We start from the raw sequence: 13920 nt of genomic DNA on the forward strand, positions 1-13920 counted from the left end.
GTCCCTCATTATGAACATGTTCACTCCTAGACTTCCTAGAACCCAAGGGGTTTGCAGGGGAGAGAGAGAGAGAGAGAGAGAGAGAGAGAGAGAGAGAGAGAGAGAGAGAGAGAGAGAGAGAGAGAGAGAGAGAGTTTGTCCTTTTAGTTTATTTGTGGGCCTTAATAAGGAGTCGGTGCTCTTTAACAAAAGCAGTTTCTAAGTAGCTGTTATAATTCACTCTTATGTGTGAACATCTCAGTCTTGAATTAGGGGTGAAAGTAAGTCTGGCTTTGTAGACTCTGAGGAGGAATAAATGCATACAATGAATGTAAGAAAGGCGATCATAGTTTGAAGTCAGCCAGGGCAAACCAAGCTGGAGACATTCTTATCTGTATTAACCAGCAAAATGTCAGAAGTGTAGATGTGGCTCAAATGGCAGATCAGCAACCTCAAGTGAAGAAAGAAAATGCTAAAACTTATACTTTATTTTTATTCTGAGAAATTTGGGTTTTAAGAAATTATGTAATAGTTGTCTATGGGTATAGTTCAGTACAAGAGAGCTGATTCAGCATGCATGTGGAACAGAGTTCCATTGGAGGAAGGAAGGAAGAAAGGAAGGAAGGAAGGAAGGAAGGAAGGAAGGAAGGAAGGAAGGAAGGAAGGTAGAGATTGTAAAGAATAAAAGAGAGTATGTAGGTTCTGGGGATGTAGCTCACTGGTAGAGTGCATGCCTAATCCCTCTCCAAAACAAACACACAAGGAAGTTACATGACTTGTTCAAACAGGGAAGTTACATGATTTGTTCAAGATATCCAGATATTCAGTGGCAAAATTGGATCTAAGCTCTCAGTAGGGAATGGTGTCTACATACATTATTTCTATCACTAAGAAGAGGAGGCTGAAAAATCTAGAGTTCAAGAGTTCAAGCCACCTGGGCTTCATGACTTTGTCTTGGAAGGGAGGAGGGATAGGGGGAGTAAGAAGAGGAGGAAAAGGAAGAGGAAGGAAGGAAGGAAGGCATAAAGGGGAGGGAAGAGAAAACAAAATAAAAACAGATACACTTGAAAGAAAAGAATTGACATTTGTAGTGTGTGGTCACAACTATGTACATTGAAATCATTGTCCTAATTATTTATAGCTGAATAAAGTTTTGACCAATACTCTGCTGCTACAGAAACTCTCCACACCAGTCTTCAAGGTAGGGCTTCTTGAAGCAATGAGGAGTTTAAAAGATAAAAGTGCAGGGCTGGGAATATGGCCTAGTGGTAAAGTGCTCATCTCATATACATGAAGCCCTGGATTCAATTCCTCAGCACCACATACATAGAAAAAGCCACAAGTGGCGCTGTGGCTCAAGTGGTAGAGTGCTAGACTTGAGCAAAAAGAAGCCAGGGACAGTGCTCAGGCCCTGAGTCCAAGCCCCAGGACTGGCAAAAAAAAAAAAAAAAAAAAGATAAAAGTGCAGGTTCTAGCTACTGCATTTTTTTAAATCAGATTTGTGTTTCTTAAAACTTATGAAAGATTGAAATTACAAGACTATGCCAAAAAGTGAAGCGGCAATTTTCTTCTCTAATGTATGTGGAAAATATGCTGAATGTTTGTTTAGGGACTGTTATTTAACTAATTGACAAATACTCAAGGAAAATAAAAAAAATATTACATGCATCCATGATTAGAATGCCTGTAATAAACCTAAAAAAAAAAAAAAGTGAAGGTCTGGGCTATGAATGTGGCTTAGTAGAGTGCTTGCCTAGCATGCACGAAGCCCTGGGTTTGATTCCTCAGTACAACATAAACAGAAAATGCCAGACGTGGTGCTGTGGCTCAACTGGTAAGAGTGCTAGCCTTGAGCAAAAGAAGCACAGGGACAGTGCTCAGGCTCTGAGTTCAAGCCCCAGGACTGGAAAAGAAAAAGGTTCTCACTGCAAGTGCTACAAGTTAGATAATAGAGGTAGATCAGAAAATTTTTCAATGTTCCCAAAGTTCAATATTGTAGAATGAACCATAAAGGGGAAGAAAAAAATTAAGAAAAACTTCTATATATAGATGTGTCACTGCAGACAGATGGGGTGCCTAAGGGCATCCTAGAGGGAATGAACCTCAACTTGTGGCCACCAGAAGTTCTTATTCTTTGACACAGAAAAGAATTTCAAACCAAGACATGAAGGTAAGAGATAATGATTGATTCCAGCAAAGTGAAGGAGAAAGACACCTCCCAAAGGCACAGTGTAGGTATTAAGAACAATATCCCTGCTTTTACTTCAGGTATAGTTATGCTAAAAAAGTAGATTGGAGGTTTAGCTTGCATGTTTCTACAGGTAAGCACTATCTTCTGTGCTCAGCACCGGGAGCATCTGAACCATTCTCGTTAGTGTCTCCAACTATCAGTTGAGCCCAGAGATAAATGTCTAGGTTGGTTATATTAATAGAGTCCTAGTAACACAGATGTCTGTTTTCTGTAACTTTTAATAAACATTCCTTAGATAAAAGGAGAGGTCTATAATAGGTGATTTTCTAACTATTAAGTGCTAGCTCCTGTTCCTAGAGCAAGCTCACAGCAGAAGGTTCATTTTCTCCCATATGTATAGTTTCAGTAAGAGAAGATAGAGCTTAAAGAAAAGAAAGTAGTGCTTGTGTGCTTTTAATCAAGTTAACTATTAAAACAATGTTATTTCTGAATTCCCAGTTCTAATTTCCCCAGTCTATTGTGCCTCAGGAAGTTTCACAAGCCATGTGTCCTAGATTCTTAGGAAGCGCAATGGCAGGAAAGTATGCAAAGGCACAGAGAATGTTCTAGATTAGAGCTGGATCTTTTATATTCAAAGCCCCCTACATATAGAGCTCCAAAGACAGCAGGGAACCCATTGAGAACTGTGAAAACAAAGCATGATATTAAATCCCTTGGAAGTGATGATACTGTGTAAAATATCACCACATAGAAGAGAATAGTATTTAGGGCAAAACATATTTGCACAAACACATTTAGAGAACAAGAGAAGAGGATGAGTACCTAAGAGACAAGGCAAATGTGCAAAAAGTTAATGACAGATAAAAAAATGACTTAAAAAGAACAAGTCATGACAATTTTGGCTCTTGTATTTGATTTTTCAGCAAACTGAAATCCAACTTGCTCACCTAAATATGCACACAACTTGTCACATCTCCTTAAGAATAATTTCAACATGAGCTGGACATAGTGGAGTATGTCTGTAATCCCAGCACTCAAGAAGGATCACAAGTTTGAGATCAACCTGGCTTGCATAGCAAGTCTGTGTCTCAAACCAAACCAAACCAAACAACAAAGAGATACTTCACACTCACAAAAATACCTTCCTCATTTGGCTACCTAAGATTCTTTGTTTGATTATATTGAATGTTTCTATGTACACAACATGTTTGTGTATGTGCAGTATAGAGATGTGTACATATGTGTCTGTGTTAAATATACCATGTGTATGTGTGTATATATGTAATTGTCAATTTTTAGCAGTTTCTTTTTTTTTCTCATTTCTTTATTGTCCCAGTGAAGTACAGAGGGGTTACAGTTTCATACATAAGGCAGTGAGTACATTTCTTATCCAACTTGTTACCTTTTCCCTCATTTTTCCCCGCCTCCCCTTCCCCATTTCCCTCTCCCCCCATGAGTTGTACAGTTGGTTTACACCATATACTTTTGTTAGTATTGCTGTTGCCTTGGCTTGGCTTTTTATCCTTTATCTCTCAATTTTTATATTCCCTTTCCCTTCCCTAGCTCCAATACACGTATATACAATATCCGGGGTACTAAATTCAGTTACAGTGACATAAGGGGTTAAACCATGGGAAAGAAAGGCAAAAGAAAAAGGGCATAATTTCACATGGTATGTTGAAAATAACAACCATGATAAACCACTTGTGTCCATAACTTGGAGTTCATTTCACTTAGCATCATCTTATGTGTTCATATGTACGTAGCTATTGAGCTATTGTGATCTTCTGCTAGGATAATCCTAGATGTGTATGAATTATTCCTGATGAGGGAAACCATAGAGTCCATGTTTCTTTGGGTCTGGCTCACTTCTCTTAGTATGATTTTTTTCCAAGTCCTTCCATTTCCTTACAAATGGGGCAATGTCATTCTTTCTGATATAGGCATAGAATTCCATTGTGTATATGTACCACATTTTCTTATCCACTCATCTACTGAGGGGCACCTGGGTTGGTTCCATATTTTAGTGATGACAAATTGTGCTGGGATGAACGTAGTTGAGCTGGTGGCTTTAGTGTGGTCTTGCTTGTAGTCTTTGGGTAGATGCCCAAAAGTGGGGCTGCTGGGTCATAGGGAATCCCTATGTGTACCCTTAAAAGCAGTTTTTTACATCTCACTGCCTTGAGAAATAAAAAAAATGTTGAGGTATAAGGGGAAATTGACTAAAGACATTCAAAAATTTACATTTCTACCAGGCACTGGTGGATCATGCCTATAACCTAGGTATGCAGGAGGCTGAGATCTGACAGATGCAGTTCAAAGCCAGCCCAGGAGGAAAGTCCATAAGACTCTTATCTCTAGTTAACCAACAAAAAGAAGAAGAAGAAGAAGAAGGAGGAGGAGGAGGAGGAGGAGGAGGAGGAGGAGGAGGAGGAGGAGGAGGAGGAGGAGGAGGAGGAGGAGGAGGAGGAGGAGGAGGAGGAGGAGGAGGAGGAGGAGAAAGGAAGGAAGGAAGGAAGGAAGGAAGGAAGGAAGGAAGGAAGGAAGGAAGGAAGGAAGGAAGGAAGGAAGGAAGGAAGGAAGGAAAGGAGAAAGGAAAAGAAAAGAATTTAACTCTTCTAAATTCAAGTTCATGTAATTCCTCTAAGTCACTTCTTCCAATTTCTCCATTACTTTTTGTCTTTTTTCTTTCCCCCAGAGAAGCTGAGACAAAAATTCATTACCTTGAAGTAGGTTCTGGTTAACCGCAACACTGCTGTGTTTCTGTTCTGCGCATGTCTTAGTCTGGTGCTTTGTAAGTTTGCTTTTCTTTGTGGGATAGCAGAAAGAATGAATTGTCCCAGGTCATTATAAATTCTTACCTGTACTTAAGTACTCACTAGTAAGATTAACTGTCTGAGAGGAGATGAGTTATAGAGGTAATTTTAAAGAGACTTTTGCTGGTCCCTGTGAATTGACTAAACGTTCTCCAACTTTGAATCTGCACCCTTTGTTCTGAGTTATTCTCTGTTGCAGTCCTCTGCAATTGTTTCCAGGGAGAAAGAAAAGATTCATCCATCAGCATCCTGTGTGGAAGGCAAACTGCGCTCAGACAAGCAGTGTCCATCTTAAAGCAAGTAGCCAAAAATTCAGGAAATCATCTTATTCTGGTTCTGTTTCAGTAATAAAGTGATAACTGCTCCAAAATTCCTCCAGAGACAAGGACTGGGATAAGGATCAACCAGGCCACACAGCTGTGACCAGGGACTATTTTAACTCTACATGCCTTTCTCAAACTGCTTCCAACTCTCCCTATTTCACCTGAAGCCAGTGTGTGCACCCCTGAAGACAGCTGAGGATGCACCTAAGTGCTGCCTTCCTGTGGCTGTTGTGTAATACCTCTCCTTTCTCTGATCTTCACCGTGCTTCTTTATTTGGCTGTGATAGTGTGTAGGTGGACTAATTTGGGGCTTCAGGATCTTGATCTTGGACATATAAAAACCCAGTTTCTATGTTGGGGTATGTTAGGAAACTGAGTCCTGAGTGTTAGGAAAGATCACATAGTTGAAAGGAGAGAAGAAAGGCAGAGATCCCAGCAGATCAGAGCATGCTCCAGTCATGGCTGCAGAGGGACTCCTTGCAACACCAAGCAGGGTCAGATAGACAAGAAGTGGGGAGGAAGGGGGTTAGGTTTTTATACATTCTAGGGTGAGATTCTGGGATTTCTTTGTCTTTTCCTGCTGGGAATTTATGGTCTCAACTGCCCTGTTTGGAACTGATTGTGCAATCAGTCCTGTTTGGGGTTTTGTTGGAGGGGAATCCTGAGGTGAATAGTCCTGCCCTTTTAGATGAGGTCGGGTGAGTTTTCCTGAGAACTAGGAGGGATCCCTGCAGGAGGTTAGCCAGTGGCCATGGGAGCAAGATGGAGTTATGAGAACAAAGCAGATTCCCATCATTGGAGACTCTGAAGGAGCATAGAAATTGAGAGAAGTCACGTCTTTTCTGGATGTTTCCTGCTGATGAGGGAGTGTCAAGAAGTCACTGGAATGAGGTCTTCAGGGTATGGGTCTGCACTGGGCAGGGCAGGGTAGCAGAAGCAAAGCTCAGGTTGCCTGCAGTAAACGGATGGCCTTGACATGCTCCCAGGTGGTGTCCTGAGCAAGGGTTGTTATCCTATTCAAGAGAAACTTCTGAAAAAGGTTAAGCAAACAGGGTCCAAGAAGAAGTAAGAGGCTCACTGTTGAGAGTCCTAACGCAGGGTCTGCCAGGTGAACAGCTATAAATCCCACAAGGATGTCCACTGGATACTTCTCATCATCTACTGAGATGTTTCTGCAATTGAGTTGACATCAGGCATAGTGAGAGATAGCTCCATCTCAAACTTTTATGCTATACAGACCAATGCTTTGCAAAAACGACTCTTTTTTTTAATGAAATTTTGAATCTATCTTTTCCCACTACCTAGGTAACCATATTACATGGTGTCAAACAGTGAAATACAAAACTGCAACGAATACTAAACATATCATGATTAACAACTCAGTTTATTAGCTGTCTGGATTCAGTGAAACTATGGAGTGCAAATAATCAGGTAGAAATAAGTTGGCTTTTCCTTTAACAGATGAGCTTCAAGATGACAGAGATGGGGAGGACCCCCTCGGGGATGACACAGGGGCAAGAAAGTGAGCATGAAATTCAGGCTGCTATTTCAAGCCAGACCTGCCTCTTCACACCACTGAGATCAGAGTTGGAAATTGAAACAGAGCCACTTCTAAGCATCAGTGGTCTTTTTTTTTTCTTCAAATTTTTATTATCAAACTGATGTACAGAGAGGTTACAGTTTCATACATTAGGCATTGGATACATTTCTTGTACTGTTTGTTACCTTGTCCCTCATACCCCCTCCCGCCTCCCCCTTTCCCTTCCCCCCCCCCAGGTGTTCAGTTCACTTACACCAAACAGCATCAGTGGTCTTAAGCTTAATAATGCAAAACACTTCACTTTATAGACTATATTTTTAAAGCTTTGAAGAGAATCTCTTGTCTGGGAGGACATTTAGTCCAGAGACTCATGGCCTTTTGGAGGCCTCTTAATCCTTGAGTAGGGACTTAGAGTATCATCCATCACAAAATCATACAGGACTTTCAGCCAGGAGTGGTAGTGGGGAAGGCTGTCATAGTATTCAGCTGCGATCTTCCTCACCTAGAAGTGAACAGACAGCAAGGTAAAGACTGTCACTGAGGCCTCTCGAAGGTGACAACAGAGAGGGACAAAACACCAAGCCATCCCAAAAGCCCATACTTTTGATCACAATCTTCCATCGTTCTACAAATCTTTCATGAGTAAAGCAGTTCTCCAGAACACACACACACACACACACACACACACACACACACACACGCACACACGTGCACAGACATCTCAGTCTTATCTCCATTGAGCCTATGTTGAAAGTAGTAGCTCTGCTATAGTTTTAGCAGCTAGGATAGAAACACATCAGCTTTCCACAAACATAAAGTAACACACCATGTTTTAGATCCTAGAGTAAGCACTTGACATTGTTGAAGGCTAAAAATACATTAATAGTCTTGGTAAGGATGGAAAAGGTGATAATTTGTACAGGTTTTAAAGAAAAGGAAAAATCATTGAATTCTTTAATATTTACAAAATCTCAAGGACTCTTTATTATCTGCCTAATTCAACCCAAATGTTGACCAAATGTTGACCATGAATGGTTGTCCATCCATGGATTTTACAATGTTGTGATCAAATGGAAAACACATATTCTGTATTCTCTGTATTCTCCAGAATACACACACATACACACACACACACACACACACACTAAAAAAGTGTTTTGTGAACAGCAATGATGAATAGGAATAAGGGAAAAGAAGATATGAAACAAACTTATTAAATTTAAAGCATTCTGCGATAAGAATACTTCATAGTTGTTTAGCTACACAGCATTCTGAATATACAAAAATGCACTGAATTGTGCACTGTAAGTTGTGGCTTTGTACATGAGTCATGTTTCAATGCAGTTGTAAAAACAATACTCTATAGGGACTGGGGATATGGTCTAGTGGTAGGGCACTTGATTAGTACAAATGAGGCTGTGGAAAGTCCCAAACAACAAAAACCTGTTTATTATTCCACACCTACTGATAATGAAATTGGCGCATACAATGTAACTACTTTCTGCAATAAATAACAGGTAGTTATTGAAAAATGACAAGATGTTCTTCCACACACACCTTAGAATGAACAGAGAAAGTGAAGACTAGGGAATTTCAAGAATCTTTGTTAATTTGGCTAAGGAATAAGAAGCCATGATGGGAAATGGAGAACTGAATGTTCCCTGGTGTAGCGTGCTCCTTAAGTAAAGTGATGTCTAAGGTAAACTGTTTTTAGTATCAGATTGGTTAGGGAAATCCAGGTAGCAGTATGTGGCTCAAGTTCAGAAAACTTTTGTTCAAAGAGTTACTGGCTTCTCTCTAAGCCACATTCCTCATACTATAATAAAAATTCACTTCTCCATCACAGAAGAGGCAAACAAAAGTGAATGCTGCACACTGAAGCGCATTGAGGAGCTGAAGGCTCCCAGTGCATTGTACCGCAGGTTCAAGGTTTTCTTTGGACAGGTGTGTGGTGAGTGATTCATTGTAATAGATTTCATTCAGAAAATGTGCAGCCTACTGAAAAGGTAAAAGAATAGTTAAATCAATATGATATGCCCTTCACCGGTCTTACTGATAGTTGGCCTTGGGCTATGGTTCCTTAGTTGCTTTACACCCACTTATTCACCTAAAGGACAGGTATCTTGTCCTTTAAAGTTCATTCACTTAGTTGGTTCGCCTTGCTGAACATGAGTAGGAACAGATACTATGTGACAGCTTACTCCTAACTTTTCAATTCTACGCATTTCAACTTGTATCTCCAAAGGACACTCTTCTTCGAAACCATAGTACCAGGGCTGGGAATATGGCCTAGTGGCAAGGTGCTTGCCTCATATACATGAAGCCCTGGGTTTGATTCCTCACCACCACATATATAGAAAAAGGCCAGAAGTGGCACTGTAGCTCAAGTGGCAGAGTGCTAGCCTTGAGCATAAAGAAGCCAGGGACAGTGCTCAGGCCATGAGTCCAAGGCCCAGGACTGGCAAAAAAAAAACAACCAAAAAAAAAAACCAGGCACAAAACCATAGTACCATTACAGTAATAGTACATTATCTCAATGTACTATGGTTGTCACCTGGGAGCTGGGGGCTCATGCTGTAATCTTAGCTACTCAGGGGGCTGAGATCTGAGGATCATGGTTCAAAGCCAGCCCTGGCAGGAAAGTCCAGGAGACTCTTGTCTCCAATTGACCATCAGAAAACCAGAAGTGTCATTGTGGCTAATGTCGTAGAGCACTGCCTTGAGCTGAAGTGCTCAGGGACAGTGCCCAGGACCAACAACAGCAAAAAAGGGTGGTTGTCAAGGAAAAGAATCAGAACTGGCCTGGGGAAAATTATAGAAACGGTAATTGGCATTCATTTAATTTGTAGATCAATTATACAGGTTATCTGTATTTGCTAGTAAGAAAGCTTACATCTTAGCCCATCTCACCAGATGAATAGTGATGCCATTCCATGAAATGGCTCTTACCTCATAGACAGATTTGGGTTTTTTTTAATTTCTAAATTACTTTCCTAGATAACTAAATATGCACATCCCCCAACACATTTGAACCCTTAGTATAGCCACGGAGTGTAAAGAGAAGAAAGCAACCCCCTTATTATAATAAGGCTGGTTGGTATGGAATATATATGTTCATCCTTTAAGAACTGTTGATGTACATCTTAGCTGAACAAATATAATGGATGCTTTTTAAAATCAGCACCAGTGGCTCACATCTGTAACCATAGCTACTCAGGAAGCTGAGATCTGAAGATCATGGTCCAAAGCCAGCCCAGGCTGCAAAGTCTGTGAGACTCTTATCTACAATAAACTAACAAAAAAAGCCAGAACCGGAGCTGTGGATCAAGTGGCATGGTAGCCTTGAGCACAAAAGCATAAGGACAGTGCCCAGGCGCTGAGTTCAAACCACACATAAAAACAAACAAACCAACAAATACATAATATCGTCAAGTAGAGACACATCTTGATTATATGAACATCAGAAGTTTAAATCTTTTACTTACCAATGGAAGATTTTTTCCAGGAATGTTTGGGAAGTCATGATGTTCATTATGATAACCCACATTGAAGGTGAGTAAATTCAAAGGCCCATAATAGGAATAAGTATCTTGTCCTTTAAAGAACATGTGATGATTAGTGATCAAATATCCAGAAAGTGGGCTCAAACCCAGACAAAGTAGGGGGGACACCAACATGTAGACTAAAGACTTGATTCCCAACATGTAGTAAACGATAATGTCAAAAGAAATCTGAAACATAATGTTGATGATTTCTAGGTAAGAAACTGGTTTGCGGTTCACAAGCTGAGATCGAAAAATCCAAATGAGATGCTGAAAAATGACCCATATAAACTTTCTGAAAGGGGTACAGAAGAACCATCCCTCAAAATCAGAAGGAAGAGCTATATCCATGCCATCAACTCCCAGGTATTGGTGATGATCCATGTGAAACCTTTTAAAGGCAATTGCAAGTGGAAGCCCTATAGGGAGATTAGCAAACATTCCGAACCAGCAACTCCACCGTGACTTGTGGTGGCCAAAGGGAAAATTATGGCACAGTTCATGAATCGCCAGAATCGTTGAGTGATTTATGCAATTGCCAAAGACACAGGCCCAAAATATGACCCATTTCCAGTCCAAGTCCTTTACAAAATAAAATGAAACAAACTGGGTGAGAACCATCATTATTATAATCCGTATCAAGTTGTAATCAGGTTTCATCAAGGATTTTATCTCTGGATACTTGGCTGTAAGAAAAAACAAAAATTAGGAATGGAGAAAGAATAGTTTGTCAATATTAGTTTTCCTCAATCATGGCTTTGAAATTTCTCTACCAATACTTTGTATTTTTTCTATTCAACACTTTACCAACTATGTATCTGGAAGGAATATATTCTGATAATAAAGTTATAAAACACATTGAGACTACAATTGAGGAATTTATTTTTTTGTCTTGTAATTTTCTTCTTCTTTTTTTTTTTTTTGCCAGTCCTGGGCCTTCCTTGGACTCAGGGCCTGAGCACTGTCCCTGGCTTCTTTTGCTCAAGGCTAGCACTCTGCCATTTGAGCCACAGTGCCACTTCTGGCTGTTTTCTGTATACGTGGTGCTGGGGAATTGAACCCAGGACTTTGTGTACAGGAGGCAAGCACTCTTGCCACTAGGCCATATCCTCAGCCCCAAGAAATTTATTTTGATAGCTCATAGGTGACCAGAAATGTTTCAGATTTTTTTCTTTAGGTTATCTACTTTGTATGCCTAGTCTTTTCATAAAAATATCTATAATGCTCTTGCATATACATTATAATGCTCTTGCATTATATGTAATACATCTCTTTTCAACTTTATTCTTTTGTTTTAGTGTCAATTTTATTTATATCTGCTCTGATCTCTGTGCTTTTATTCTTTTGATTTTGGCTTCTCTTTCTTCTTGATTTTTGTCTTGTTTAGAAATACGATTAGGTTTCTAAAATCTTTCCTTTGTTCTATTTCCCTCCTTTTTTCTCCCCCACTCCCTGTCTTCTAGCTTTTGGGTGGTTAATTGGAGATAAGAGTCTCAAGGATTTTCTGACCTAGGCTTGACTCAAACCATGATCTTCATATCTCAGCCTTCTGAGTACCTGGGATTATAGACATGAGCCACCACTTCACAATAGTTTCCTTGATTTTTTATTACCAGTCCTGGGGCTTAAACTCAGGGCCTGAGCACTGTCTCTGGCTTCTTTTGGCTAAAGGTCAGCACTCTACTACTTGAGGTACAGCACTACTTTGGCTTTTATTTCTGTTTATGTGGTACTGAGGAATTGAACCCAGGGCTTCATGCATGCTAGGCAAGTATTTCTAAACCATATTCCCAGCCCCTTACTTGCTTTTTAAGAAATCATAGAAACTAAAATCATATTCTTTGGAAGCAATCACTCACAGATTAGCACCCTCTTCTCAGCATTCACTCCTTCCTTACATTTTTTCTGGTCTTGGTTCTGGGATTTGAACCCAGGACTTTCCATTCGGTCTTCAGGACCCCACCTCTAGTCTTTTTTGCTTTTCTTATTTTTCCAATAGAGTCTCCCTTTGTGTATTGCCTGTCTGGGATTGCAATCCTATGTCCTTCCCCATCCCAGGTAGCTAGGATTACAGGTGGAAACCACTGGCACAGCCCTACCTCATATTTGAAAGGCCCACCTGGTCCCAGTCCTGAGGAGGGAGGATGAAATTGGATGTTTGTAAAGCACTCGCCCAAAGCCAAGCATTTCATTCAGAACAGCCTGGGAACAATGAATGAACTCACAACTACATGGATGTTCCAAATACTCTACAAAGCTAGGCCTAGTTAGTCTGGTTTAAAAGGCCTAAATTAGCAATCAGAAGGCTAGAAATCTACCTGAATATCTTCCCCATTTGGCAAGTCTTGTTTATTTTAGTCATCTTCCTTACCACTAAGATGGGTAGATGTGTTCCTCGGCTCAGGCTGGTCTTAAGATGCTCAGGTCTTAAGATGCTGGTCTTAAGATGCAAGTGCCACCAGTGTGCTCCCAGAATGCTGCAGAATCCCCCCTGCTGAGGACCAGAGAGCCAGCCTCTAGGTCTGGGTTGTCTCCCAAGGCCTCCCTCCCTCTGCCTCCCCTCCAGCTTCCGTTGGTGCCCAAGGGGAAATCAGGAAGACATAGCTTTTTAGTCCCTCTCATCTTAGATCTTGGGGAGCCAAGATCTAATCGCCCCAGGTCGCATATACAAAGCCTTACCCAGGATGTCTTTGCCCCTGCGGGTGTGAGGCTGCTCAGTGTAGACCCAGTGGAAGTCTTTCTGGGAGTCAGGGTGCCCCATGGTGGCGGCAGCGAGTGGCCTGGTGGCAGCGGCAGCAGCAGGCTCCGTGCTTACAGCGCTTTGATGCCCTGATGTTCTTGCTGCACCTACTTGGCTGCACAGGTCTGGGCAAGACACTGAGTTGGTGCAGACAAAGGCACAACCAGCAGCCCCGCCCCAGTGTTTTTTGGCAACTCTTCTGCGTGGTGCACTGTTGATGAGCTTGCCCCCTTTTCCTGGCTCTTGGGGTACTGCCAAGTCCCAGTTTCTTCCCTCCTGCATGGCTAGAGCCATGCTGGGTCCCAGGAGAATGTGGAGAAGGAAAGAAAGGTCTCTAGTTAGATAAAGCTGCCTCTTTGCATGGTGCCTGAGGGTGGAGTACCCCGATGTAACCCCACTCACCTAATCATGGGGGCCCATGGTGGTGATGAATGGCCGCAGACACAAGTATTTTGTTTAGGGATATTAGGAAATTGAGTCCAGAGTGAATAAGAATAAAGAGCAGAAAACGAACTAAACAGATCAAGGCAACTTTAGTGGAGGGTTGAGGAGGGATGCCTTGCTGACCTGAGGAGAGTCAGGAGACAGGAGGCTTGGCTTAGTGGCAGCACGGAGGCGGGGCTTGAGTAGGGTCATAGTTAGGGGTCAGTGTCACAGGGAGCTCCAGAGCTCAAGTGTAGGGGCAAGGTGGCCAGCAGCTGAGGGTTCAAAGAATCTCAAAGTTATTGGTGTAGATCTGGCAGGTGAGGGAAGCTAGTATTTAAGTCTCCTGCCCTACCTTCTTCTAGA

The 13920-nt window shown here is 41.4% G+C and overlaps 1 protein-coding gene across 1 annotated transcript; it reads right to left on the reverse strand.

Annotated features, from left to right (window-relative positions):
• Positions 1–7115: 7115 nt before the first annotated feature.
• LOC125359624 (sphingolipid delta(4)-desaturase DES1-like) lies at positions 7116–13152 on the reverse strand. The gene is made up of 3 exons (XM_048357427.1): positions 13071–13152; positions 10335–11077; positions 7116–7351 (listed from the first exon to the last, which is right to left on the reverse strand). The coding sequence occupies exons 1-3, from the start codon at positions 13150–13152 to the stop codon at positions 7205–7207; spliced, it is 972 nt and encodes a 323-aa protein (XP_048213384.1). The 3' UTR covers positions 7116–7204.
• Positions 13153–13920: the final 768 nt, after the last annotated feature.

Source organism: Perognathus longimembris, chromosome 11 (assembly GCF_023159225.1).
Source record: "Perognathus longimembris pacificus isolate PPM17 chromosome 11, ASM2315922v1, whole genome shotgun sequence".
In the NCBI taxonomy this organism is placed as follows: Eukaryota; Metazoa; Chordata; class Mammalia; order Rodentia; family Heteromyidae; genus Perognathus; species Perognathus longimembris.

What these genes read in the sequence shown, in the direction of transcription:
- LOC125359624 (XM_048357427.1), bottom strand. Translation starts at nt 13,152, where the DNA reads ATGGGGCACCCTGACTCCCAGAAAGACTTCCACTGGGTCTACACTGAG. An exon ending in CAGGGGCAAAGACATCCTGG is followed by an intron (nt 11,078 to 13,070) that starts GTAAGGCTTTGT and finishes TTTTTCTTACAG; the next exon opens with CCAAGTATCCAGAGATAAAA. An exon ending in CTGGAAAAAATCTTCCATTG is followed by an intron (nt 7,352 to 10,334) that starts GTAAGTAAAAGA and finishes GTTCACTTCTAG; the next exon opens with GTGAGGAAGATCGCAGCTGA.